The following is a 26,772-nucleotide window of genomic DNA, read 5'->3' on the forward strand; positions in this document are numbered from 1 at the left end:
GTCCTGTTTCTTTTTGTTCTTTCTTTTGTCTTTGTGTTTGAGTTCCAAAACCCAAAAATTGCAAAAAGATTTCTTGTTTGCGTCTTATTGAGTCTTGAGTGTTTAAAGTGTTCTTTTTGTTCTTTTTTCTTCCTATTTCTTCTTTTGTATGTTTGTTTGTTGTTTTCAAGAAACCCCAAAATATTTCTTTGTGCTTTTGTTCTTTTGATGTTGAGAAAACAACAAAAATATTTCCTTGTTCGTTTTGCTTTTTCTCTGGAAGTGTATTTGATTGCCACTTTGTTGAAACTTTGAATATGTTTTACCTTTGCTTGTCTTTACGTTCTTGTTTGCCTTCTTTAAGAAAAAACAAAAGTTCCAAAAATATTTTTGTTGTGTTTCTTTAAGTTCTTCTTTGCCTTTTATGTTTCCAGAATCCAAAAACATTTCTCTTTCATTGTTTGTTTGTTTTTCTTGTTTTCTTTTGGTCGTTCTTTTTGGCTTTTCTTTGTTGTTTTCTTTTCATCGTTTCTTTTGTCTTTGTTTTTAAGTTGCAAAACCCAAAAAATCCAAAAGATTTCTCATTTGCTCTTATTGAGTGTCAACTGTTTGAGGTGTTCTTTTTGTTTTTCTCTTCCTATTTTTTCGTTTGGATGTTTGTTTGTTGTTTGCTTTTAAAAGTAACCCCAAAAGATTTCTTTGTCCTTTTGTTCTTTCGAAGTTCTTTGAGAAAACAAAAAAAATATTTCCTCGTTCGTTTTGCTTTTTGTTTGAAAGTTTATTTGATTGCCTCTTTGTTGAAACTTTGAAAATCTTTTATCTTTGCTTCTTTGTACACTCTTGTTTGTCTTATTCGAGAAAAAACAAAAATTCCAAAAATATTTCTGTTATGTTTCTTTAAGTTCTTTTTTGCCTTTTATGTTTCCAAAAATCCAAAAAATATTTATGTTCTGGTGTTCTTTTGGTTGTTCTTTTTGGCTTTTCTTTGCTCTTTTCTTTTTGTCGTTTCTTTCGTCTATGTGTTTAAGTTGCAAAACCCAAAAATTCCAAAAGATTTCTCGTTTGCGTCTTATTGAGTCTCAAGTGTTTGAAGTGTTCTTTTTGATTTTTTTTATTCCTATTTTTTCTTTTGTTTGTTTGTTGTTTGCTTTAAAAATAAACCCCCAAATATTTCTTTGTCCTTTTGTTCTTTTGAAGTTCTTCGAGAAAACAACAAAAATATTTCCTCATTCATTTTGCTTTTCTTTGGAAGTTTATTTGATTGCCTCTTTGTTGAAACTTTGAAAATATTTTATCTTCGCTTCTCTTTAAGTTTGTTTGCCTTCTTTGAGGAAAAACCAAAATTCCAAAAAATATTTCTATTTTGTTTCTTTCAAGTTTTCTTTGCTTTTTATGTTTCTGAAAATCCAAAAATATTTCTCTTCCGTTGTTCTTTTGTTTTCTTTTGGTTCCTTTTGGCTTTTCTTTGTTTTCTTTTTGTCGTTTTTTTGGTCTTTGTGTTTAAATTGCAAAACCCAAATATTCCAAAAAGATTTCTCGTTTGTTTCTTATTGAGCGTTAAGTGTTTGAAGTGTTCTTTTTGATTATTTTTCTTTCCTATTTTTTTGTTTTTTGTTTGCTTTTAAAGGAAACCCCCAAAGATTTCTTTGTCCTTATGTTCTTTTGAATTTATTTGAGAAAATAAAACAAAATTCTCGCTCTTTTTCTTTGAAAGTTTATTTGATTGCCTCTTTGTTGAAACTTTGAATATCTTTTATATTTGCTTCTCTCTGCGTTCTTGTTTGCCTTCTTTGAGAAAAAAACGAAAGTTACGAAAATATTTCTGTTGTGTTTCTTTGAGTTCATCTTTGCCTTTTATGTTTTCGAAAATCCAAAAATATTTCTCTTTCGTTGTTCTTTTGTTTTCTTTTGGTTGTTCTTTTTGTCTTTTCTTTGTTGTTTTCTTTTTATCGTTTCTTTCGTCTTTGTGTTTATGTTGCAAAACCCAAAATTTGCAAAAAGATTTCTTGTTTGCGTCTTATTTAGTTGAACTGTTTGGATGTTAATCCCTTCTTGAATACTTCTTCGTTTTTTATCAAATTTTAGTCCTTGATGATTCTCACTTGGATTATTTGAGGTTCTCTAGAAACTAGGATTATCACATATGTTTAAGCATTAGCAACTTATCTGTTTATCAATCTTCATTTGTATGATCTCTCCTTCTATTTAATTTCTTCTTCATCTACGTTTTCAACAATTCTGGTTTGCATTTGTGTCCTTTTGCCTAGAAATTTGGATTATACATCTTAACGGGAGCGTCTTCATGATGAGTTAGGATTATAGTTATCCTATTTCATTTCTTTGTCTTCGGGGTTTAACTTTGTCATGAATTTTGATTTGGATTTGTTGGTGTTCTTTGAAAATTGGAATTATAAGGGTTATGTTTTCTTTGGATGCCACAGAAACGGAGGGTAGTAGTCACGTAGAGATGAATCAATGGTTGGAGAGGTTTTGTTTTTGTTAATGCCTAGTTTGACTTTGATGGTCTCATTTTGGTATGTATGTCATCTTTGGATGCCACGGAAACTGAGGGTAGTAGTTCCGTAGAGATGAATCATTGGCTGGAGTGGTTTTATTTTTGTTAATGGCTAATTTGATTTGTTATGGTTCAACAGTTTTTTTATTTGGTCAGATCTTCTTGGATGATGTTTTGGTGTTGAACTGGAGTTTGATTATTTGGATAATAATCCCTTTTGATTACTTCTTGTTTGCATAGTATAATTTAGTCCCTTATGATTCTTACTTGGATTATTGGTGGTTCTAAATACGGCTTGGCGGGAGCAACTTATTTGTTAATCTATTTTGAATGAACTAATCTTTATTTAATTTGTTCTCAGCTTTCACCTTGTATGTATCCCTTGCATATGTAGGGTTGGGTACTCTCCGATATGCATAGAGATCAGGTTCTTCAAGGGCATCATCATATTCTTCACCTTCTAAAAATTCATCGTCCTCCTTGTTGTCGCCATCGTCATTTTCCTCCTCTTCAGGCGGTGTGGCGGTCTTCCCCTTGGTAGGAGTGCGGCGAGCCGCAATCACCTTCACTGGCTCCAGCTCAAGTAGTGCTACCATCGCTGGGCTCAGAGCTTTCCCAAGCAGCAAAGGTATGGATAGGAAGGCAGCGAAAGCCGCAAACTACTGCAAACATCAACAAGTCAAGGCAGGATGAAGAAAAGAAAAGCCACTATGAATCTTAAGGCCACACGGCCCCGGGCTCGAGAACACTTACGTCACTTGAGGGTTGGCAGCGCTAAAAGGCTCCATTGCGACAGTGAGCGGAATTTTGTTTGACCCTAGATCTTTTAGGGTGACGATGCGGGCTCGCAGCTTGTCGTTGCTGAGCTCTCGTGCCGTTGCCTGAGTTGGATTTTGAGGCCCCATGTAAAGATACATGGGGTGAGCCCGAGTGGCTGGACTCGCCGCTCGAGATACATCTCCAAGACTTGCTCCCCAGTCAGCCCGTGGTCGATCAGGCTCTCCACCGCCTTGATCAGCCCCCGAGCATTGCTAGATGTCTTCTTCATCAGCTTCCAAGATCTCTCAGATGCTTGGGTGGTTCATTGATGAAAGGCGGCAGATCTCCCGCGAGCCCCGAAGCATAGAACCCTTATGCCAGTTGCAGTCTGACTTCGCCAAAGCAATCTTGAAGTAGTTCGATTCAAGCTGGAGCTGGAGGTTTGGCGCCTTCAAGGTCGCGGATATCATCACCATTCTTCTAGACCTTCACCAGGAAGTAGTATCAAAATAACTCGAAGTTTGGGTTTGTCCCGAGGAAGCATTCGCAAAGGGTGATGAAGTTGGCGATTGGAGAATGGCGTTGGGTGTCAAATGATGCAACTGACACCCGTAGGAGAACAGAAGCCCGCACACAAAGCTGTGCAGAGGGAAAGCCAAACCTCGACAAAAGAACTGCTAGTGCAACACTTGCTTGTGCCGACCGGCGCCAGGATGGCCTCGGTCCCCGCCGTCATCCATTGAAGTACCTCCCAAGGCAGCAGAAAGTCGTCTTGAACCAACGCAGTGGAGAAGAACCACTTGTCCGTGGTCTCGCCCGCCTTCTCGTTGGCGGAAGCGTTGTCCTTCCACTTGTCAGCGGTGGTGGCCTTGGGAACGCTCCAGCCACGACCTCGACCGCGGTCTCCCTCGACTCACACCATCAGCGGCTCGCTTGGGTGGAGAAGGAAAGAAAGGGAGGGCTTGAGGAGCAAGAGCTTGCGACGATGGCGGTTCCGACGGGGGAGGGAGAAGCAGTAGCGGAATCTATGAGAGAAAAAGAGGAAGTGGGGAAATGCCTCTCTCCCCCCTCTTTATATCCCATCGGGAAACCCAGGCAACGGCTTTGGCAGGTCGACAACTGCCCCATTTCCTTTGCGGTTTCCCACTACGCACGATGTGGGCGCGGAGATCCAGGCATTATCATCATGATGCAGCGGTCAAAGCGGAACCGATTGGCTATCTCCCTATCTTTACGACAGTGATGACGGGATGTGACAAAGCGAGCGGCAACGACGCCTAGGTTCCTACGGCTAGCAATAAATGATTTGAAGAAGACTTGACACTGGAGGCCGCACAGCCATGAAGCTGTGAAGACGCGACGCCGGAGGCCGTGTAGCCGTGAAGCCGCAACATTACAAAGACGCATACCGCGAAGCCATGAAGGTGAAAGATGCAAAACCGCTAGACCGCGGCACCACAAAATCAAGAGCTACGAAGCCATAGAGATGCGTCGCTGGAGGCCGCGTGATACGTAGATTTTGAGGTCGGGCTACCGGGAGCTAGACTGTCTCCATCACTAAGAAAGAGCCTGCCTGGATTTCGTTCTCAAGGCAGCAAGACTGCACAACTCCAGACAAGCTCGGGCGCTACCGACGGTACAATATACCGAGGGTGGCCCGTCCGCCGGGAAGCTCGAGACTTGGCTGGCTTCAGGGCCCAAGAGGCCTAGCGGCAGCCTTACCCAGCGATCGGTCCAAGGGTCCAGGCTTGGAGATAAAATTTATCCTTGGCGTGCAAGCCAAGAAGCTCTCACAATGAGGTCGGTTAGGATCCCTATCAACCCTAGCTCTCATCCCCTTTATAAGGCGAGGCTAGGGGTAGTCCGAGGCATCTGTTCCATTGCCCAGACCTCGGTAGCATTCATTATCCTCCACTTGTAACCCCCTCGCACGAGGTGCTGCCACATCAATCCAAAACAAAGCAGGAGTAGGGTATTACCTCGATCATGAGGTCTCAAACCTGGGTAAAACCCCCGTGTGAACCCCCTTTACTTCCGACTACTGTCTCCACCCTAACGGGGGCACTGACGGTTTTCTGCACCATCATTGGTACTCTGGTAGTGAGTTGGAATCTGTTTAAATCGTTTGGTTTGCGACCTATCTCTCAAGGTTTGGTCCATTATATGTACCCTTGATCCCCATGTTGGTCTTCTGCGCCTGTCGGTTGCACGATATATTTAGGAAGTTAGAGTTGTGGATACAAACCTTGGAATGCTTAGTAGAACTAAAACCGAGTACATAATGTGCGGTTTCAGTACTACTAGGTGTGAGGAGGAGGAGGTTAGCCTTGATGGGCAGGTGGTGCCTCAAAAAACACCTTTCGATATTTGGGGTCAATGCTGCAGGAGGATCGGGGTATTGATGAAGATGTGAACCATCGAATCAAAGCCGGATGGATGAAGTGGCGCCAAGCTTCTGGCATTCTCTGTGACAAGAGTGCCATAAAAGCTAAAAGGCAAGTTCTACAGGACGGCGGTTCGACCCGCAATGTTGTATGGCGTTGAGTGTTGGCCGACTAAAAGGCGACATGTTCGACAGTTAGGTGTGGCGGAGATGCGTATGTTGAGATGGATGTGTGGCCACATGAGGAAGGATCGAGTCTGGAATGATGATATACGAGATACAGTTGGGGTAGCACCTATTGAAGAGAAGCTTGTCCAACATCGTTTGAGATGGTTTGGCCGTATTCAGCGCAGGCCTCTAGAAGCTCCAGTGCATAGCGGTCGGTTAAAGCGTGCGGAGAATGTCAAGAGAGGTCGGGGTAGACCGAATTTGACATGGGATGAGTCCGTTAAGAGAGACCTGAAGAATTGGAGTATGACCAAAGAACTAGCTATGGACAGGGGTGCGTGGAAGCTTGCTATCCATGTGCCAGAGCCATGAGTTGGTTGCGAGATATTGTGGGTTTCACCTCTAGCCCACCCCAACTTGTTTGGGACTAAAGACTTTGTTGTTGTTGGTCTCGTGGGCAAACCTTTGCTCTGTAACTGAGTCAGGTCAGTGCCTTTTCGGTGGTTTGTTCGATTCATTTGTGTTGGCCTCCATGCGTTGGTTGCAGGACTGAATCTGGTATGTGGAGATCATGTCGATGGGGGTTTGAGGAAGGTCTGATTTGAAGGGCCATCTCCCTGTGGTCTTCTGTTCATGAGTTCCAGCATTCATCATTTAATAGGAGGTGGATTCAGTGTCCTGATTTATTCTTATTGTAGCAGTTGATCTTGCTTTTGGTATGTGTGTATGTTCTCCTTTACTTGCAGCAGAAGCAGGAGGGTAGTAGTTCTGCAGAGATGAATCAAAGGCTGGCGAGGTTTGGTTTCTGTTCATGGCTGATTTGATTCGTTACAGTCAACTGTTATTTTCATTTGGTCAGATCTTCTCGAATGTGGTGTTGAACTACTCATCAACCTAGAACTTCGTGATTGTTTGGATGATATAATCCCCTCTCGATTCAGCTTCTTCATTTGCACAATACAATTTAGTCCATCTTGCCATCAATCTGAGTCATATATATCTTGTGTTTATTCGGCTTAACTGGTCATAACTGCAAAATGCATATGCGTGAGAATATTTTCCAAAATTCCAAGTATGTGATGATACATAATGAAATCCGTGGTACTTTTTTAATCAAACCTTCATTAACCAAAACAAGTTAAGGTACATTTCTTCGAGAAAAGGAGCATCAAGGCTCCCAACTTCATTTTCATGAAACTAATAAAGTTAAGGTACATGGACCGCGAAATATCTATATATCAACTATGTGATATTCATATGATCAAACATACTATCCTAATATGTTTGATCATTGGTCATTTATTTTTCAGGGAAAACACACAACGTGGAATCAGACATTATTTCTCTCAAAGCATTGGTACACTTTTGCTCTGAGCTGTTGCAAGAATTAACTGCTCTGAGGGATCTTCTGCTCCTTGAGGTACCCTGCAAATTTCTCAGCAGTTGCAGCCAGAGGTCCGGTGCTGACCATAGCTTCAAGCCCGGGGTGAGTTTCCTCATTTATCTCATACACAATGGTCGATCTTATCACTGAAGAACTGGGTCCTTTGGCGATGATCTCGAACCTGACCATGTAATAGAGGAACCCGAGCTTCAGGATGTCTCCGTGGATCGTCTGCGCCTCCTTGATGTAGTTCTCATTGTCAACCTTGATGAATTTCTCCCTGTATGTCTCCAGGCCAGGGATCCCTAGCAAAAGCAGCAAACCGTTGCTCGGTCAGTATGCACATGGACGACTTGAGGAATTTTTTTTTGAAAGCATACGAGTTGAGGATTGAAGGGTGGTTTCTGGATATCTGACCTGGAGCAAATGTGAGCTCCAAGATGGTGCCGACGTCGCCGTCGCCGCTCACGAGCTGTATCTTGGCGAGCACCTGCGGGAGAAGCTCTGGCAGCAGCTCGGCCGCACGGAGCGTGCCGTAGAGCCCCCATAGCTCGGCAGCGGGCACATCGGCCTCGAACTCGTGAACCTTGTTCCTCCTCATCGCCATGGACTTGATGGACTGTGTGTGACGAGGGAAGTGTCTGTCAACCAAGAAGCTGATGGAGTTCAGTGTGTGACGGTGTTTACAACTGAAACTGATTAACTGTATATATAGGCAAGTCGGGTATGAGTTATGACAAGTGAACACGGCTTAAAGTCTTCGCTCGGAATCTCGAAGGTTGAGATGCCACGGTGACAACGAGGGGCGCGCTTTTGGCTGGAGTTATCCTGGCATTGTTTTGGCTGAAGTTAAATATTGGGTGGTTTCTCTTGGAGGCAAATAAAGTATTTGCGTGGTTTGCGGGCCTGAAGCTTACTATATTGTGCATTTTGGCCTGCCTGGACCAGTGGACAAAGCGATTCTCTTCCTGTAAGCCCCCTTTATTTTTTCTTATTTTGGAGAACTGATTCCTCCATAAGCACTTGGTTCTCGCCAACATGTCTGATTGCGTCCGTCTCCATCGTTTGCCGATTTGTTTACTGCTGCTTTGTGATCATGGAAGCCAATCATTTGTGCGTCACTGTGATCCTCATGTGCTGGCCGGCTGCCGTTTATGCGATTTTGTTAGCCAATCCTGGCGCCATCATTTGCTCCTCATGTCAGCTCCTCATCTTACTAAATGTAGCACGGTACGATGCTATGCTGTGCAGGCTGGACTTGCGGTACGGCAATGCCAAAAATATTTGGTTGATTCGCCGCGGCGATCTGGGGTGTTCTTTTTCATTGATTCTTAAGAGATTTGAACCAAGTGTAAGGCGATACAGTGTTTGAGGGCCTGCCCTTAATTAGTAGTACATCACAAATGCTTGGCGCCGAAAGCAAATTCCCTTGCCTACTCTAATTCTCTCTGGAAAAGCATGGTCATGCTCTCAAAATTGAGCATCTCCCAGAGGCCAGCAGAGTGCTCCATTCACCGCTAGCGCGCCTTTCACTGCTGGTGGCATGTCCTTGATGGTGGCGACGGCCGGTGAGGAAGATGGAGCCAGCGGCCGGCGATCATCGCTATGGTTATGTATTTGTTTTTCTTTTTGGGGGGGAGGGTTTTATCCCTGGTTTCTTTACAAAATCATAGATGTTCTTACAGAATATGTAAAACGGAAACAATTTTGGAACCATCTGTTTCAACAGTGTGACAAAATATATCCAATATCCCAGTTATATGAAGATCTCCTTTTGGGGAGATCAAAGTTTCATTTCACCTACAATTAATGCATGAACAATATTTGAAAATTACATGAACAATTTGTTTGAAAGACATGAACATTTTTCAAAACTGCAAAAACATAATTTTTTCAAGTACATGGACATTTTTTCCAACTCAAAAAGAGTACATGATTTAAAAAATGTCAACGTTTAAAAATTATATGCATTCTAAAAGAATACCCACACTTTCTCGAATTTCATGAACATTTTTGAAAATACACTAATCTTTCCCAAAAGCACAGATATTTGTTATTCAGTATGGAAGAACATATTTTATAACACAAGATTATATTTAATTATTTCCATGATTGAAGCATATTTTATTTTATATTTTTTTTATCAAAATTCTGAAGTAAAAATACCTATTTTCTAACGGGCCACACAAATAGTGGCCCATGAAACGGGGCTGCCGGTAATGGGGCGTTAATTCCCGCACAAAGCGGTATACAGCGGGTGCGTCTATATAATGCTTGCAGTGACTCCTTTTTATTTGTACGCAAGCTTTATTAAGGTGTCACCACCGTTACTGGGACGAACAAAAGATTATCGTGATGGCCTAACCAAGTATGGTGGCAAACCCTTAAAGTAAGTGCATGTTTAGCGAGATTGTGAGCCTCGAAAGACATGAACAATTTTCGAAACTACAAAACATAGAGCCACTGGTTATGACCCTTCTTAAAAGCATGCAGTTCCCACCCCATTTGAAAAACATGCAATTGCAACCTCATTTATAAACAAGTAGTTGCGACTCTATTTGAATACTTATAGTTGCGTCCCCGTTAAAAACATGCTGCTGCGGCCCCCTTTTGAAAACTTATGGTCATGCAATTGCACTATGTGTATTGTGTAGCAGTGAAAAACACAAAAAGAAAACATGGAAACAAAAAGAAAACCACAATCGTCATTTTACCAAAGGACAAAAATAACTATAACACATTCAAACTATGAGAAAGCACCTCAAAAAAACGAAAATGCCCTTTGGTAAAATTAAGTCATCACAATTTTTGGACACGATACGATCATGAAACAATTTGCATTGGGTATTGAAATGATCATGCTCACTGCAAAGCTCACACGTACGGCTAAGAAAATATAAATTTTCAGCACAATCATCTAGCCTTTCTTGCAACCATTTAGTTTCTAAATGCTTATGCCTCTTACAATATCTATCTTCCCTATTTGGTGTGTTCGTACAAACCCAATGTACTCCACAAATTTTTTTGACATGTTTATATGAGACATCATAACTAGTGCAATCATCATTAGTATCATGGATATTCAAAGAATTCATACTAACAACATTGCAATCATACTCATCATTCAAAGATTTAGTGTCAAACATTTTATAGATTTCTTCTTCTAGCACTTGAGCACAATTTTCCTTTCCATCATACTTACGAAAGATATTAAAAAGGTGAAGCGTATAAGACAAACTCAATTCCATTTTTTTATAGTTTTTTTTTATAAACTAAACTAGTGATAAAACAAGACACTAAAAGACTTGATTGCAAGATCTAAAGATATACCTTCCAGCACTCACCTTCCCGGCAACGGCGCCAGAAAAGAGCTTGATGTCTACTACACAATCTTCTTCTTGTAGACGTTGTTGGGCCTTCAAGTACAGAGGTTTGTAGGACAGTAGCAAATTTCCCTTAAGTGGATGACCTAAGGTTTATCAATCCGTAGGAGGCGTAGGATGAAGATGGTCTCTCTCAGGCAACCCTGCAACCAAATAACAAAGAGTTTCTTGTGTCCCCAACACACCAAATACAATGGTAAATTGTATAGGTGCACTAGTTCGGCGAAGAGATGGTGATACAAGTGGTATATGGATGGTAGATATAGGTTTTTGTAATCTGAAAATATAAAAACAGCAAGGTAACTAATGGTAAAAGTGAGCGTAAACGGTATTACAATTATAGGAAACAAGGCATAGGGTTCATACTTTCACTAGTGCAAGTCCTCTCAACAATAATAACATAATTGGATCACATAACTATCCCTCAACATGCAACAAAGAGTCACTCCAAAGTCACTAATAGCGGAGAAGAAACAAAGAGATTATAGTAGGGTACGAAACCACCTCAAAGTTATTCTTTTCAATCAATCCGTTGGGTTATTCCTATAAGTGTCACAAACAGCCTTAGAGTTCGTACTAGAATAACACCTTAAGACACAAATCAACCAAAAACCCTAATGTCACATAGATACTCCAATGTCACCTCAAGTATTCGTGGGTATGATTATACGATATGCATCACACAATCTCAGATTCATCTATTCAACCAACACATAGGACCTCAAAGAGTGCCCCAAAGTTTCTACCGGAGAATCATGATTAAAACGTGTGCCAACCCCTATGCATAGGTTCATGGGCGGAACCCGCAAGTTGATCACCAAAACATACATCAAGTGAATCACGTGATATCCCATTGTCACCACGGATATGCACGGCAAGACATACATCAAGTGTTCTTAAATCTTTAAAGACTCACACTACAAGAAATATGTCAACTTGCGACCATCACTATTGGTCACTGAAAGATCATTGTTTTTTATTTGTGACCTTTTTGTGACCAAAAATAGAAGGTCAAAAGCTGGCGGTCATAAACTAAAATTAACGACCTTCTCTGTGAGAAGGTCATGGAATTCCATGACCAAAACAAAAGGTCGTTGATTCTATGACCTTTTGTTTTGGTCGCTAGCTCTCTGACCAGGCCACGTAGGATCCGACATGTCAATCTGACATGGCAAAATTGCAACCAATTGAAAAGATCGTTGATAAGATTCAACCCGGTCCAGTTCGATGGTTTACATGGGCCGAGCCCAACAATTCAGCCTTTTTATATATTTTTTTTCTTATTAATTTTGGTCAGCTATATGGGCCAGGCCCAACTATTCGGCCTTTTTAATTTCTAGGCCATTACTATTAATTTTCTATTTTTAGCCACATTATTTTTGCGCTGGTCCCACTTGTCATGCTGATATCACAATTGGACCCACACATCAGAAATTTCAAAATTTGTCAACCAATTTTCATAAGTGGGTCCCCCTGGTCCGGTTTCCATTTCATAGGTATGGAAATTATACACAGTCAATATTTCAAACAGATTATAGAGCAAATGAAATTCATCCAAAACAACACTAAATATTACAATACATAATATGCTACTCTGACTAATATTACACTTTGCTTGATATTACAATACATAATATGCTACTCTTGCTGATAGGCTTCATGGCTTCACACTTCATACTTCACCTATGCAAAAAAAGAAGAATAAGAACCTGTAGGCAGCATCAAACATAGCTTATAAGCAGAATTGATAATAAGCTCAATTTAACTGGTCAACAAATCTTCCATCTATATTTCTATCAGCAGCACACTAGATAGGCCACACATTTATTCCTACAGTACAGTGAGGAAAAAACAGATTATGGTGCCTGCCAAGTGAGGTAAAAACAGATTATCAGCAGCACACTAGATAGGCCACACATCTATATTTCTATCAGCAGCACACTAGATAGGCCACACATTTATTACATTTACATGGTGGTGGTTGGCTGGCAATCATGGCTGCTAGCTCATGCTGCCAGTGTGCGTGCACATCTCCCCGCTGGAACCAACCCAACCCAAACGAAGCAACAGTAGCAAACCACACATGTACCAGCAAACTTCAGTATGAAACAATTCCTCGCCGAAAGAAACTACCAAATTATTTCCAAGAATTCCGAAGAAACCGCCTCAAGTCGATTCAGCCAAGGATATTATTTTCCACAAGCAAAAAACTATGGTTCTGCTCCCACATGGGCATGGGGTTTTTGGGTTTCAAGACACAAATCACAGAACTGGATGGGCATATAGAAGGTACACTATGAACCTACAGCGTCAACCTGCTGGAGTTACTTGTCCTCAGTGATGAGCAGCTGCTTCCTCCTTGGGCTTGGTCATCTGGACAGCTAAAAAAACATGCAACTGTAAGAAGATGGATTGATGGTAAAGAGTGAAGAATTGTGATTCAGTGAACAGAAAAGCATATGTACATTATAATATTGCAGACAAGAAAATAATAATCCTAATATGAAGATAAGTGTTTTTCTTATTGATGGTTGTAAGATGGACTGATCGTAAAAAGAGAGAAGAATTTTGATTCAGTGAACAGAAAACAAGACGTTATTATTCAGCTGTGATACTCGATATTTGACAAGTATCGATATTTGACAAGTATGGTTTCATGTATACTCCTACAAGTTAGGCAGAGCAATGTACAAGATAAATCGTTTTATATAAAGCGTGTCCAATCAATATCCAAAATGCTATTGAGCAGAGCATAGAAACAGAGTCCCAAAAATCTAATTATCTGCTGCGGCGACAGCCACGCAGCAAGCCAGCAGCGGCAGGCTGGGGCGAGGGTTGGGGAGGAGGCAAGTGTTCTCAGGTTATTAACAGGGAAACTGGGTGATTAACATCTCTCCAAAAAGAAAAATAAAACAAATTAAAATATTGAGTGTGGCAGCAACATCTACTTGTTACTGGAGTCCCAGTTCAAGATGGCCAAAGGCCACTTGGCACCATGGAACCTGCACAATTTCCATCATATATATGAATGAGTTAGGAAGTAAAGTAGATTTGAACTACCCAGCCTCATACATATATATAAAGTGTGCTGCACTGCTGCTACAGAAAGTTTCATAGACTTCCAAGTGAAGGGATACTAGTTGTTCAACTGCCGTGTTTATTTTTTGTTGTTGGGGAAAACAATAGCTTAATCAGTTCACTTCTCTAATAGTATGAACAGCCTATCACTCAAACAGTCCTTGAGTGCTAATATATTATTGTATTGGTAAAAGAAACATGTCACCACGAAGAGCTTTAACAGTTAGCACCATTTTTTATTAGAGAAGTTCAGAGAGAGATTTGAGAAATCTATATTACAGAAAACTTGAAGACAACATACAGAATACGAGCTTAACAGTTACTGCTATGACCATATCGCGCAAGCTACAACATATAAATTAATTAGCATTAGTATGATGTATATGGACAGAATGTCTACCTTGCCGTCCGCAAGAAACATGACGGGAGGTCGAGGAGATTTCGAGCGGCTCCGTGTCAGCTGCCATCACCATGACGAACTCAGATGTCCCGCTGTTAAGAGAACTTGGTCGCTGTGGAAAGCAAGAAACAAAGATTAAAATCACAGGAGGTGAAATTAACAGGAAGGACCAATGGGCACTGCTAGGGATTGGTCACCTTCATGGGGAACTGAACATCCAACTAGTTTTAGTCAAAGTCTTAAGCATATACATACATACAAATTGAACCAAAAATCATATGCATGTCTGTACAATTAATTGCAAGGCTATCCAACTTGCAGTTGGAGAGAGTACAAACTAGTTTACTGGTAGTAAAGCACAGCAGCCTACACAACATTCAGGTTCTCGCACAAATGCTAGTAGACAGACAAGAGTTGACCACAAACAAAGAATGAATCCATCATATTATGCCAGTAGTAGGTACAGCTTGGCTTCAGTCATAGAAAGGGAACATGAGTTTGCTTGCTTGAACCAAAAGGTTCGCCATAGGAATTGGGCATCCAACGTGTTTTAGCCAAAGTCGTAAGCATGAACAAACAAACATACGTACAAAATGAACCAAAATCCATATGTCCGTGCAATTAACTGCAGGTGCCATCCAACATGCTATTGGACAGAGTAGAGCCTGATTTACTAGCAGCCTGACACAAAATTCTAACTCTGGGCTTGGTGCATGAATCCTAGTAGAGAGACAAGAAAGAGTTGACCACAACAAAGAATTCATTCATGGGATTATTCCAGTAGCAAGTACTGCTTGGCTGCAGTTTTAGAAAGGGGACTTGAGTTTGGTCAAACAAAAAGAAAAAGTAACGCATACTTGTTCATAGATAGAAACTGAACATCCAACGGCAACGGCGGCGCCGAGGCGGGTGGACGGGCGGCAGCTTGGGTGATCTCATCTGCTAGACCATGTCGCTGATGAGCTGCACGTGGCTGCTCCGGTGCATCTCCACAAACATCCTCGACGCGCCCGCCACCATCTTCTTCCACGTCTGAGCGCGCACGCACGCGCAACCAACCAACACATCATTAGCCGAGGCGATCGAAATTGAGGTACAGAAATGGAGTGACAGAGAGACGTCCAGCCGCGCGCCCCGCTTCACACGCGCGTGGCCGTCGTTGCCCTTCTGCGCGGAGGAGGAGGAGGCTGTGGTGGTGGTCGGCGGCAGCAGCCCGGCCCTCCAGTCCGTGGACCCGCCGATGCTGCGCCGCCGCTTGGGCACCGCAAGCTCCAGATCCGCCCCAGACGCGCTGGAGTCTCTGGCGGAGAGCCCCGACACGACACGGTGGGACGAGCGCTTGCGGCGCAGCGCGAGGCTGCGGCGGGGCGGGGTTGACCGCTGCTTGGAGCGCGGGTAGATGGGATCCCACTTGGCCATGCTGGTGCGGTCGTGGTCGGCACCTGTGTGCATGCATCGCTGGCCGGCCTCATGGGAGTGAGCACTTTTCTCTCCGCCGGCTCGAGCTCGATCGATCGTGTGGTCGTTGTGCTGTGTGTGACCACCAGTTTTACTTGTCCCGTGACACCGGCGGGCGAAACGGAAGGGAATCTCCATCATCATACGAGTTGGGTGGCGGCGCCGAGGTGGGTGGGTAGGAGGGGAGGAAGGAATGAACCCGGGAGGCGGTCTGGTTTGGGAAATCAGCAATGGCGCGCGGGGGGCGTCGAGGGAGGAGGAGCAGGCGGAGCAGGAGGGCGTGGGGGAGGCCATGGACGGCGGCGAGCTCCGCTGGAGGGAGGTGGCGGCGGCGATCTCTTCCTCGATCTGGAGGGAGCTGGAGGAAGGAAGGAAACGAGCTCTCTCTCGATCTGGGATGGATTGGGAAAAAAGGAGGCGGGGGTGGATGCAAAATGACCATGAGAACAGAGCTAGGGTTGGTGTGGAAGGGTTGATGACTGCCGTTGGATCCTCGAGCATCCGACGGTGTATAATCCATGATCCGCGTGATATGTCTGTGAACCAATCAGAACGCAGCAAACAATTTGAAGACTTTATGACCATCTAAATTGGTTGAAATCAAAGATAAGTTTTTCAGGAAAACCCACTTTTCACTTTTTAGTTCTCAAAATGAGTTTTTTTGTAAAAGACCTACCAAATATTTGTTCAAATGATCTCGTATTGTGCACAAGGGTGCATCCTGAAATTCCAAACAATGTTGCCTAAGGGAGTTTTCATTTTCTTTGCACGGAAAATTCATTTTCCATTTTCCGAGTGCCCGAAATGAGTTTTTTTTGTGAAGGACCTACCATATATTTGTTGCAAAATTGGACCAAATCAATTTTCTAAAATACTAGGCCATATTTAATGCACAATTGACAAAATGGTTCGGTGTCAAAAGTTTTGATCCACCTCCGGTGAAAAGACAAATTCCCGCCGATTTAATAGGAACCGGGTCAAATTTGAACTGCAGTTGCCTCATAATTTGCTTTTTATTTTTTCCAAAAATCATTTCTAGGTACATAAGTATCTATTTAATCAGAGAAACACCAAAAGTTTTCCAAGATTCAACCACTAGCTAGGAACGGTCAAGCCCGCCGTTTTGATCTCATTTTGAAACGGGAATAAAAAATTTAAAAGAATAAAAAAAATGGAAAACCTTCGCATTGTGTCATTATATGTGACCAAGTTTCCAGGAAAAATAATAAAGTTGTAATACAACAATTAATTTAAAAAAGTGTTCTCAGAAATGAGCTATCATGCTTGAAGATTCATGGATTTCAAGTCAAATGATCAATCTTATGACCACGTTCATGGCATAGTTTGTTCAAATGATCTCGTATTGTGCACAAGGGTGCATCTTGGAGTTCCAAACAGTGTTGCCTAAGGGGGTTTTCATTTTCTTTGCACGGAAAATTCATTTTCCATTTTCCGAGTGCCCGAAATGAGTTTTTTTGTGAAGGACCTACCATATATTTGTTGCAAAATTGGACCAAATCAATTTTCTAAAATACTAGGCCATATTTAATGCACAATTGACAAAATAGTTGGGTGTCAAAAGTTTTGATCCACCTCTGGTGAAAAAGACAAATTCCCGCTGATTTAATGGGAACCCGGTCAAATTTGAACTGCAGCTGCCTCATAATTTGCTCTTTATTTTTTCCAAAAATCATTTTAGGTACATAAGTATCTATTCAGTCAGAGAAACATCAAAAGTTTTCCAAGATTCAATCACTAGCTAGGAACGGTCAAGCCCGCCGTTTTGATCGCATTTTGAAACGGGCATAAAAAGTGAAAAAAAATTTGGAAAACCTTCGCGTTGTGTCATTATATGTGACCAAGTTTCCAGGAAAAATAATAAAGTTGTAATAAGGCAATTAATTTTAAAAAGTGTTATCAGAAATGAGCTATCATGATTCATGCGTGAAGATCATGGCTTTCAAGCCAAATGATCAATCTTGTGGCCACATTCATGGCATAGTTTGTTTAAATGATCTCATATTGTGCACAAGGGTGCATCTTGGAATTCCAAGCAATGTTCCTAAGGAAGTTTTCATTTTCTTTGCACAGAAGATTCATTTTCCATTTCCCGAGTGCCCGAAATGAGTTTTTATTTGAAGGACCTACCATATATTTGTTGCAAATTTGGACCAAATTAATTTTCTAAAATACTAGGACATATTGAATGCACAATTGACAAAATGGTTGGGTGTCAAAAGTTTCGATCCACCTCTGGTGAAAAAGACAAGTTTCTGCCGATTAAGTAGGAACCGGGTCAAATTTGAACTACAGCTGCCTCATAGTTTGCTCATTATTTTTTCCAAAAATCATTTCTAGGTACATAAGTATCTGTTTAATCATAGAAATATCAAAAGTTTTCCAAGATTCAACCGCTAGCTAGGAACGGTCAAGCCCGCCGTTTTGACCGCATTTTGAAACGGGCATAAAAAATTCAAAAAAATCAAAAAATAGGAAAACCTTCGCATTGTGCCATTATATGTGACCAAGATACGAGGAAAATAATAAAGTTGTAATACGGCAATTATTTAAAAAAAAGTGTTCTAAAAAATGAGCTACCATGCATGAAGATTCATGGCTTTCAAGCCAAATGATCAATCTTATGGCCACATTCATGGTATAGTTTTTTCAAATGATCTCATATTGTGCACAAGGGTGCATATTGGAATTCCAAACAATGTTTCCTAAGGAAGTTTTCATTTTCTTTGCACGAAAAATTCATTTTCCATTTTCCGAGTGCCCGAAATGAGTTTTTTTTGTGAATGACCTACCATATATTTGTTGCAAAATTGGACCAAATCAATTTTCTAAAATACTAGGCCATATTTAATGCACAATTGAAAAAATGGTTGGGTGTCAAAAGTTTTGATCCACTTCTGGTGAAAAAGACAAATTCCCGCCGATTAAATAGGAACCCGGTCAAATTTGAACTGCAGCTGCCTCATAATTTGCTCTTTATTTTTTCCAAAAATCATTTCTAGGTACATAAGTATCTATTTAATTAGAGAAACATCAAAAGTTTTCCAAGATTCAACCACTAGCTAGGAACGGTCACGCCCGTCGTTTTGATCGCATTTTGAAACGGGAATAAAAAATTCAAAAATAAATAAATAATCGGAAAACCTTTGCATTGTGTCATTATATGTGACCAAGTTTTAATGAAAAATAACAAAGTTGTAATATGACAATTAATTTAAAACAGTGTTCTCAGAATGAGCTATCATGCTTGAAGATTCATGGCTTTCAAGCCAAATGATCAATCTTATGGCCACATTCATGGCATAGTTTGTTCAAATGATCTCGTATTGTGCACAAGGGTGCATCTTGGAATTCCAAACAATGTAGCCTAGGGGAGTTTTCATTTTCTTTGCACGGAAAATTCATTTTCCATTTTCCGAGTGCCCGAAATGAGTGTTTTTTGTGAAGGACCTACCATATATTTGTTGCAAAATTGGACCAAATCATTTTTCTAAAATACTAGGCCATATTTAATGCACAATTGACAAAATGGTTGGGTGTCAAAAGTTTTGATCCACCTTTGGTGAAAAAGACAAATTCCCGCCGATTTAATAGGAACCGGGTCAAATTTGAACTACAGCTGCCTCATAATTTGCTCTTTGTTTTTTCCAAAAAATTATTTCTAGGTACAAAAGTATCTATTTAATCATAGAAACATCAAAAGTTTTCCAAGATTCAACCACTAGCTAGGAACGGTCAAGCCCGCCGTTTTGATCGCATTTTGAAACGGGGATAAAAAATTGAAAAAAATCAAAAAATTGGAAAACATTCGCATTGTGTCATTATATGTGACCAGTTTCCAGGAAAAATAATAAAGTTGTAATACGGCAATTAATTTAAAAAATGTTCTCAGAAATGAGCTATCATGCGTGAAGATCATGGCTTTCAAGCCAAATGATCAATCTTGTGGCCACATTCATGGCATAGTTTGTTCAAATGATCTCATATTGTGCACAAGGGTGCATCTTGGAATTCCAAACAATGTTCCTAAGGAAGTTTTCATTTTCTGTGCACGGAAAATTTATTTTCCATTTTCCGAGTGCCCGAAATGAGTTTTTATTTGAAGGACCTACCATATATTTGTTGCAAATTTGGACCAAATCAATTTTCTAAAATACTAGGACATATTGAATGCACAATTGACAAAATGGTTGGGTGTCAAAAGTTTCGATCCACCTCTGGTGAAAAAGACAAGTTTCTGCCGATTAAGTAGGAACCGAGTCAAATTTGAACTGCAGCTGGCTCATAGTTTGCTCATTATTTTTTCCAAAAATCATTTCTAGGTACATAAGTATCTATTTAACCATAGAAACATCAAAAGTTTTCCAAGATTCAACCACTAGCTAGGAACGGTCAAGCCCGCCGTTTTGGTCGCATTTTGAAACGGGCATAAAAAATTCAAAAAAATCAAAAAATTGGAAAACCTTCGCATTGTGTCATTATATGTGACCAAGTTACGAGGAAAAATCATAAAGTTGTATACATTAATTATTTAAAAAAGTGTTCTAAAAAATGAGCTACCATGCGTGAAGATTCATGGCTTTCAAGCCAAATGATCAATCTTATGGCCACATTCATGGTATAGTTTGTTCAAATGATCTCATATTGTGCACAAGGGTGCATATTGGAATTCCAAACAATGTTTCCTAAGGAAGTTTTCATTTTCTTTGCACGAAAAATTCATTTTCCATTTTCCGAGTGCCCGAAATGAGTTTTTTTTTGTGCATGACCTACCATATATTTGTTGCAAAATTGGACCAAATCAATTTTCTAAAATACTAGGCCAAATTTAATGCACAATTGAAAAAATGGTTGGGTGTCAAAAGTTTTGATCCACCTCTGGTGAAAAAGACAAATTCCCGCCGATTTAATAGGAACCGGGTCAAATTTCAACTGCATCTGCCTCATAATTTGCTCTTTATTTTTTCCAAAAATCATTTCTAGGTACATAAGTATCTATTTAATCAGAGAAACATCAAAAGTTTTCCAAGATTCAACCACTAGTTAGGAACGGTTGAGCCCGCCGTTTTGATCTCATTTTGAAACGGGAATAAAAAATTCAAAAAAATAAAAACTGGAAAACCTTCGCATTGTGTCATTATATGTGACCAAGTTTCCAGGGAAAATAATAAAGTTGTAATACGACAATAAATTTTAAAAAGTGTTCTCAGAAATGAGCTATCTTGCTTGAAGATTCATGGCTTTCAAGCCAAATGATCAATCTTATGGCCACATTCATGGCATAGTTTGTTCAAATGATCTCATATTGTGCACAAGGGTGCATCTTGGAATCCAAACAATGTTGCCTAAGGGAGTTTTCATTTTCTTTGCACGGAAAATTCATTTTCCATTTTCCGAGTGCCTGAAATGAGTTTTTCTGTGAAGGACCTACCATATATTTGTTGCCAAATTGGACCAAATCAATTTTCTAAAATACTAGGCCATATTTAATGCACAATTGACAAAATGGTTGGGTGTCAAAAGTTTTGATCCACCTCTGGTGAAAAAGGCAAATTCCCGTCGATTTAATAGGAACCCGGTCAAATTTGAACTGCAGCTGCCTCATAATTTGCTCTTTATTTTTTTCCAAAAATGATTTCTAGGTACATAAGTATCTATTTAATCAGAGAAACATCAAAAGTTTTCCAAGATTCAACCACTAGCTAGGAACAGTCAAGCCCGCCGTTTTGATCGCATTTTGAAACATGAATGAAAAATTCAAAAAATTGGAAAACCTTCGCATTGTGTCATTATATGTGACCAAGTTTCCAGGAAACATAATAAAGTTGTAATACGACAATTAATTTCAAAAGGTGTTCTCAGAAATGAGCTATCATGCTTGAAGATTCGTGTCTTTCAAGCCAAATGATCAATCTTATGGCCACTTTCATGGCATAGTTTGTTCAAATGATCTCATATTGTGCACAAGGGTGCATCTTGGAATTCCAAACAATGTTGCCTAAGGGAGTTTTCATTTTCTTTGCACGGAAAATTCATTTTCCATTTCCGAGTGCCCGAAATGAGTTTTTTGTGAGAATGACCTACCATATATTTGTTGCAAAATTGGACCAAATCAATTTTCTAAAATACTAGGCCATATTTAATGCACAATTGTCAAATGGTTGGGTGTCAAAAGTTTTGATCCACCTCTGGTGAAAAAGACAAATTCCCGCCGATTTAATAGGAACCGGGTCAAATTTCAACTGCATCTGCCTCATAATTTGCTCTTTATTTTTTCCAAAAATCATTTCTAGGTACATAAGTATCTATTTAATCAGAGAAACATCAAAAGTTTTCCAAGATTCAACCACTAGTTAGGAACGGTTGAGCCCGCCGTTTTGATCTCATTTTGAAACGGGAATAAAAAATTCAAAAAAAATAAAAACTGGAAAACCTTCGCATTGTGTCATTATATGTGACCAAGTTTCCAGGGAAAATAATAAAGTTGTAATACGACAATAAATTTAAAAAAGTGTTCTCAGAAATGAGCTATCTTGCTTGAAGATTCATGGCTTTCAAGCCAAATGATCAATCTTATGGCCACATTCATGGCATAGTTTGTTCAAATGATCTCATATTGTGCACAAGGGTGCATCTTGGAATCCAAACAATGTTGCCTAAGGGAGTTTTCATTTTCTTTGCACGGAAAATTCATTTTCCATTTTCCGAGTGCCTGAAATGAGTTTTTCTGTGAAGGACCTACCATATATTTGTTGCCAAATTGGACCAAATCAATTTTCTAAAATACTAGGCCATATTTAATGCACAATTGACAAAATGGTTGGGTGTCAAAAGTTTTGATCCACCTCTGGTGAAAAAGGCAAATTCCCGTCGATTTAATAGGAACCCGGTCAAATTTGAACTGCAGCTGCCTCATAATTTGCTCTTTATTTTTTTTCCAAAAATGATTTCTAGGTACATAAGTATCTATTTAATCAGAGAAACATCAAAAGTTTTCCAAGATTCAACCACTAGCTAGGAACAGTCAAGCCCGCCGTTTTGATCGCATTTTGAAACATGAATGAAAAATTCAAAAAATTGGAAAACCTTCGCATTGTGTCATTATATGTGACCAAGTTTCCAGGAAACATAATAAAGTTGTAATACGACAATTAATTTCAAAAGGTGTTCTCAGAAATGAGCTATCATGCTTGAAGATTCGTGTCTTTCAAGCCAAATGATCAATCTTATGGCCACTTTCATGGCATAGTTTGTTCAAATGATCTCATATTGTGCACAAGGGTGCATCTTGGAATTCCAAACAATGTTGCCTAAGGGAGTTTTCATTTTCTTTGCACGGAAAATTCATTTTCCATTTCCGAGTGCCCGAAATGAGTTTTTTGTGAGAATGACCTACCATATATTTGTTGCAAAATTGGACCAAATCAATTTTCTAAAATACTAGGCCATATTTAATGCACAATTGTCAAATGGTTGGGTGTCAAAAGTTTTGATCCACCTCTGGTGAAAAAGACAAATTCCCGCCGATTTAATAGGAACCGGGTCAAATTTCAACTGCAGCTGCCTCATAATTTGCTCTTTATTTTTTCCAAAAATCATTTCTAGGTACATAAGTATCTATTTAATCAGAGAAACATCAAAAGTTTTCCAAGATTCAACCACTAGTTAGGAACGGTTGAGCCCGCCGTTTTGATCTCATTTTGAAACGGGAATAAAAAATTCAAAAAAATAAAAACTGGAAAACCTTCGCATTGTGTCATTATATGTGACCAAGTTTCCAGGGAAAATAATAAAGTTGTAATACGACAATAAATTTAAAAAAGTGTTCTCAGAAATGAGCTATCTTGCTTGAAGATTCATGGCTTTCAAGCCAAATGATCAATCTTATGGCCACATTCATGGCATAGTTTGTTCAAATGATCTCATATTGTGCACAAGGGTGCATCTTGGAATCCAAACAATGTTGCCTAAGGGAGTTTTCATTTTCTTTCACGGAAAATTCATTTTCCATTTTCCGAGTGCCTGAAATGAGTTTTTCTGTGAAGGACCTACCATATATTTGTTGCCAAATTGGACCAAATCAATTTTCTAAAATACTAGGCCATATTTAATGCACAATTGACAAAATGGTTGGGTGTCAAAAGATTTGATCCACCTCTGGTGAAAAAGGCAAATTCCCGTCGATTTAATAGGAACCCGGTCAAATTTGAACTGCAGCTGCCTCATAATTTGCTCTTTATTTTTTTCCAAAAATGATTTCTAGGTACATAAGTATCTATTTAATCATAAATACATGGTTTGGTGGTGATACGTCGTGGTTTGGACGGTTGCCCAGGGCCCCAACTCCAAAGCGCGCAGACTCGCATGCCCGCCGCGTGGTCACCGCCTGACCGTGGCACCATGCGTTCTGGGTAGCCTAGGCATGTCTAGTAGGTTGGGCACTCCTCAGGTAGATGCTAGGAAGAAAATAACAATAGAAGAATCTCACGAGGAGACCGAACTATGCTCAAACATGAATTAGCAGCCAAGCATTTGATAAGCGGTACGGGAAATTCACAGGGCTAATGGGACTGAGTTTTGGCTGAGGATGATCATCTACTAGGGATACTGTCTTGGCAAATTTTCATCTCAAATGGAGGAGTTTGGATGGTACTTGCTTTGCAAAGTACCACATCGGGCAGAAATATGGATGTTGAATCTGGGCTCAAATGGATAAGTGGATTGAGCTGAAATTTTGTGGAGTATGGTAATTTGGGCATATTAAAGCACTGTAAAAGTTTTATACCATTTGGATAATCCTAGCTTGTACTTCCTTCACAAAGCTTCTCTCTCGATAGAAACTTTATAAATTTGCTGAGGAAGATTTAATAGGAAAATGGAGCTGAATATTGGAATGTGGCAATGATTTTTATATGTAAGATGGCACAAAAAGTTTGAGGACAATAGGAGGTGTCTAGATAGCACTTCCTTTGCAATGTGCCAATTTGGACAGAAAATAGAAATTGAAGTTGGGCTTACATAGATGATTGGATTATGCTGAAATTCGGTGTAGGGGGTTTCTATAGTCAGGGTAATGTCCTGGAAAATTTTCAGCAATTATAAAGCAATATAAAATGTAGTTGCTTCACAAACTAAAAATATTACCAGGAACAAAGATTCGATGATGAGCTCACATGTATTGTTAGATAGAGCTAAACTTTTGTGTAGAGTTATGACTTTGGCATATAGAATATGTGGCAAAAATTAAACTCATAATGATATTCCTATCTTGTACTTCCTTCACAATGCTTCTAGGTGGACAAAAACTTTGGAAATTTGCTGAGGAAGATTTACTGGGCAAATGGACCTGAATTTTATCATGCTGCAATTATTTCGATAGGAAAGAGTGCCCAAAAATTTTGAGGGCAATCAAGAATATATAAATAGCACTTCCTTCACAAAGTGTTTTTCTGAACAGAATAGGAAAATGAATATTATAGAATTATTTTTGAACTAGGCAAGGAAGGTTTTGTACATATTTGACAAAGATATGACCCAAAGAATTTATGAGATTTTTTTGGGAATTTTTGGAATGACAGAAATATAGCTTGCTTCACAACCTAGGGCAAAAACTGACACATGGACATGACACATAGGCAAAATTGATGAGGTGGCGCCTAGTCATAGCAACCCACCACAATTTACAAGGTTATGACCATCTATATTGGTCATGATCAGCTAGAAATAAGGCAGCAGACCAGTGCTATATGCTTTATGACAATTTCATGTAAGGAAATTACAACCTTTCTGACCAAAATGGTCGTTATAGTTTAGGGTTTGGAGCCCCCTGAACAGCTTTTGACCAATTGGTCTCAAATGGTCATAGATCTATGACCAATTCTTCCAAGGTCACTGACAGAAGGTCACTAGTTGACATATTTCTTGTAGTGTCAATTCAGTAAGATTACTTCAAGGGGAAACCTCAATCCATTACAAGAGAGTAGAGGGGGAGGATAAACATCATAGGATCCAAATATAATAGCAAAGCTCGCGATACATCAAGATCGTATCACCTCAAGAACACGAGAGAGAGAGAGAGATCAAACACATAGCTACTGGTACATACCCTCAGCCCCGAGGGAGAACTACTCCCTCCTCGTCATGGAGAGCACCGGGATGATGAAGATGGCCACCGGAGAGGGATTCCCCCTCCGACAGGGTGCCGGAACGGGTCTAGATTGGCTTTCGGTGGCTACGGAGGCTTCTGGCGGCGGAACTCCCGATCTATTCTGCTCTCTGATGTTTTTAGGGTATATGGAGATATATAGGCGGAAGAAGTACGTCAGGGGGGCCACGAGGGGCCCACGAGGGTGGAGGGCGCGCCCCCTACCTCATGGCCTCTTCGAAGCTTCCCTTACGTGCACTTCAAGTCTTCTGGGCTTCTTTCCTTCCAAAAATGGGTTCCGTGAAGTTTCAGGTCAATTGGACTCCGTTTGATTTTCCTTTTCTTCGAAACCCTAAAACAAGGTAAAAACAGAAACTGGCACTGACATTGGGCTCTGGGTTAATAGGTTAGTCCCAAAAATGATATAAAAGTGTATAATAAAGCCCATAAACATCCAAAACAGTAGATAATATAGCATGGAGCAATCAAAAATTATAGATACGTTGGAGACGTATCAGTATCATGCACACGGGAATAGCAAACATGCTGATGTGGCAAAGAATTAAAGAAGAGAGGGGGTTAGAGTAACTAGTGTTCATGCATGCATCTCGTTTTCCATTCACATTTTACAAGTAAAATTCATGGACAAACTTTGACCCAAAGTATGATGGGGACTAGTAAACCAGAATGGAGGTAGTAGTTTTTTTTAATCAAAGAAGGGTTTCCCCTTTCGATTTTCATTACTAAAAACCAGCATCTAAATCTAAACCATAGTATTTGCCCTAGAACTACCAGGTTCAACATCTCGCAACATAAACCCATACAACCTCCATCGCAAAAAAAACCATACAACCATACGCCAAGGAGGTACGTAGTACTATGAATTCCATTTTCGCTCCATACCAATCGTTCTAAAAACTACTTACTACTTATAAAGCGCCATTGAAAATTGGAACTCTTAACCCCGCTAAAAAATGATATTTTAAACGTGGCTACTCGATCTGTGGCAACTGGCAAGCCACCGCTCTCCAAGTCGTTCACCTGTGGTTCCGACCATCAACTCCTATGGATCAAATTATCACGCGAGCTGACTATTCCTACAA

General features: G+C 40.2%; 3 protein-coding genes across 16 annotated transcripts in view; 1 reads left to right on the forward strand and 2 right to left on the reverse strand.

Annotated features, from left to right (window-relative positions):
- Nucleotides 1-8,247, forward strand: part of LOC125539637 (uncharacterized) — a 28,536-nt gene extending 20,289 nt beyond the window's left edge. For 3 of the 9 annotated variants that reach the window (XR_015617338.1, XR_015617337.1, XM_087544839.1), the window contains exon 5: nucleotides 2,889-8,247. The gene's annotated coding sequence lies outside the window, so the exon portion shown is untranslated. The remainder of the gene's footprint in view (nucleotides 1-2,888) is intronic. The other 6 variants (XR_015617340.1, XR_015617341.1, XR_015617339.1 and 3 more) reach the window with 6 other exon arrangements.
- Nucleotides 6,906-7,874, reverse strand: LOC125531594 (norbelladine synthase). Its single transcript, XM_048695938.2, has 2 exons — nucleotides 7,606-7,874; nucleotides 6,906-7,493 (listed from the first exon to the last, which is right to left on the reverse strand). Exons 1-2 carry the CDS (start codon nucleotides 7,793-7,795, stop codon nucleotides 7,192-7,194), a joined length of 492 nt encoding a protein of 163 aa, XP_048551895.2. The 5' UTR covers nucleotides 7,796-7,874; the 3' UTR covers nucleotides 6,906-7,191.
- Nucleotides 8,248-12,005: 3,758 nt separating the features above from the next.
- LOC125531596 (uncharacterized) lies at nucleotides 12,006-16,023 on the reverse strand. 6 transcript variants are annotated; one of them, XM_087544849.1, is made up of 4 exons: nucleotides 14,907-16,023; nucleotides 14,050-14,153; nucleotides 12,887-12,944; nucleotides 12,006-12,254 (listed from the first exon to the last, which is right to left on the reverse strand). In XM_087544849.1, the coding sequence occupies exon 1, from the start codon at nucleotides 16,006-16,008 to the stop codon at nucleotides 14,992-14,994; it is 1,017 nt and encodes a 338-aa protein (XP_087400975.1). In that variant the 5' UTR covers nucleotides 16,009-16,023; the 3' UTR covers nucleotides 12,006-12,254; nucleotides 12,887-12,944; nucleotides 14,050-14,153; nucleotides 14,907-14,991. The 6 variants fall into 6 exon arrangements, with proteins under 6 accessions (XP_087400975.1, XP_087400972.1, XP_087400971.1 ...); XM_087544846.1 differs by having other exon boundaries at nucleotides 12,887-12,952; XM_087544845.1 differs by having other exon boundaries at nucleotides 14,050-14,161.
- Between the last annotated feature and the right edge of the window lie 10,749 nt (nucleotides 16,024-26,772).

This window comes from Triticum urartu, chromosome 2A (assembly GCF_056163025.1).
Source record: "Triticum urartu cultivar PI428250 chromosome 2A, HENAU_Tu73, whole genome shotgun sequence".
Classification (NCBI taxonomy): Eukaryota; Viridiplantae; Streptophyta; class Magnoliopsida; order Poales; family Poaceae; genus Triticum; species Triticum urartu.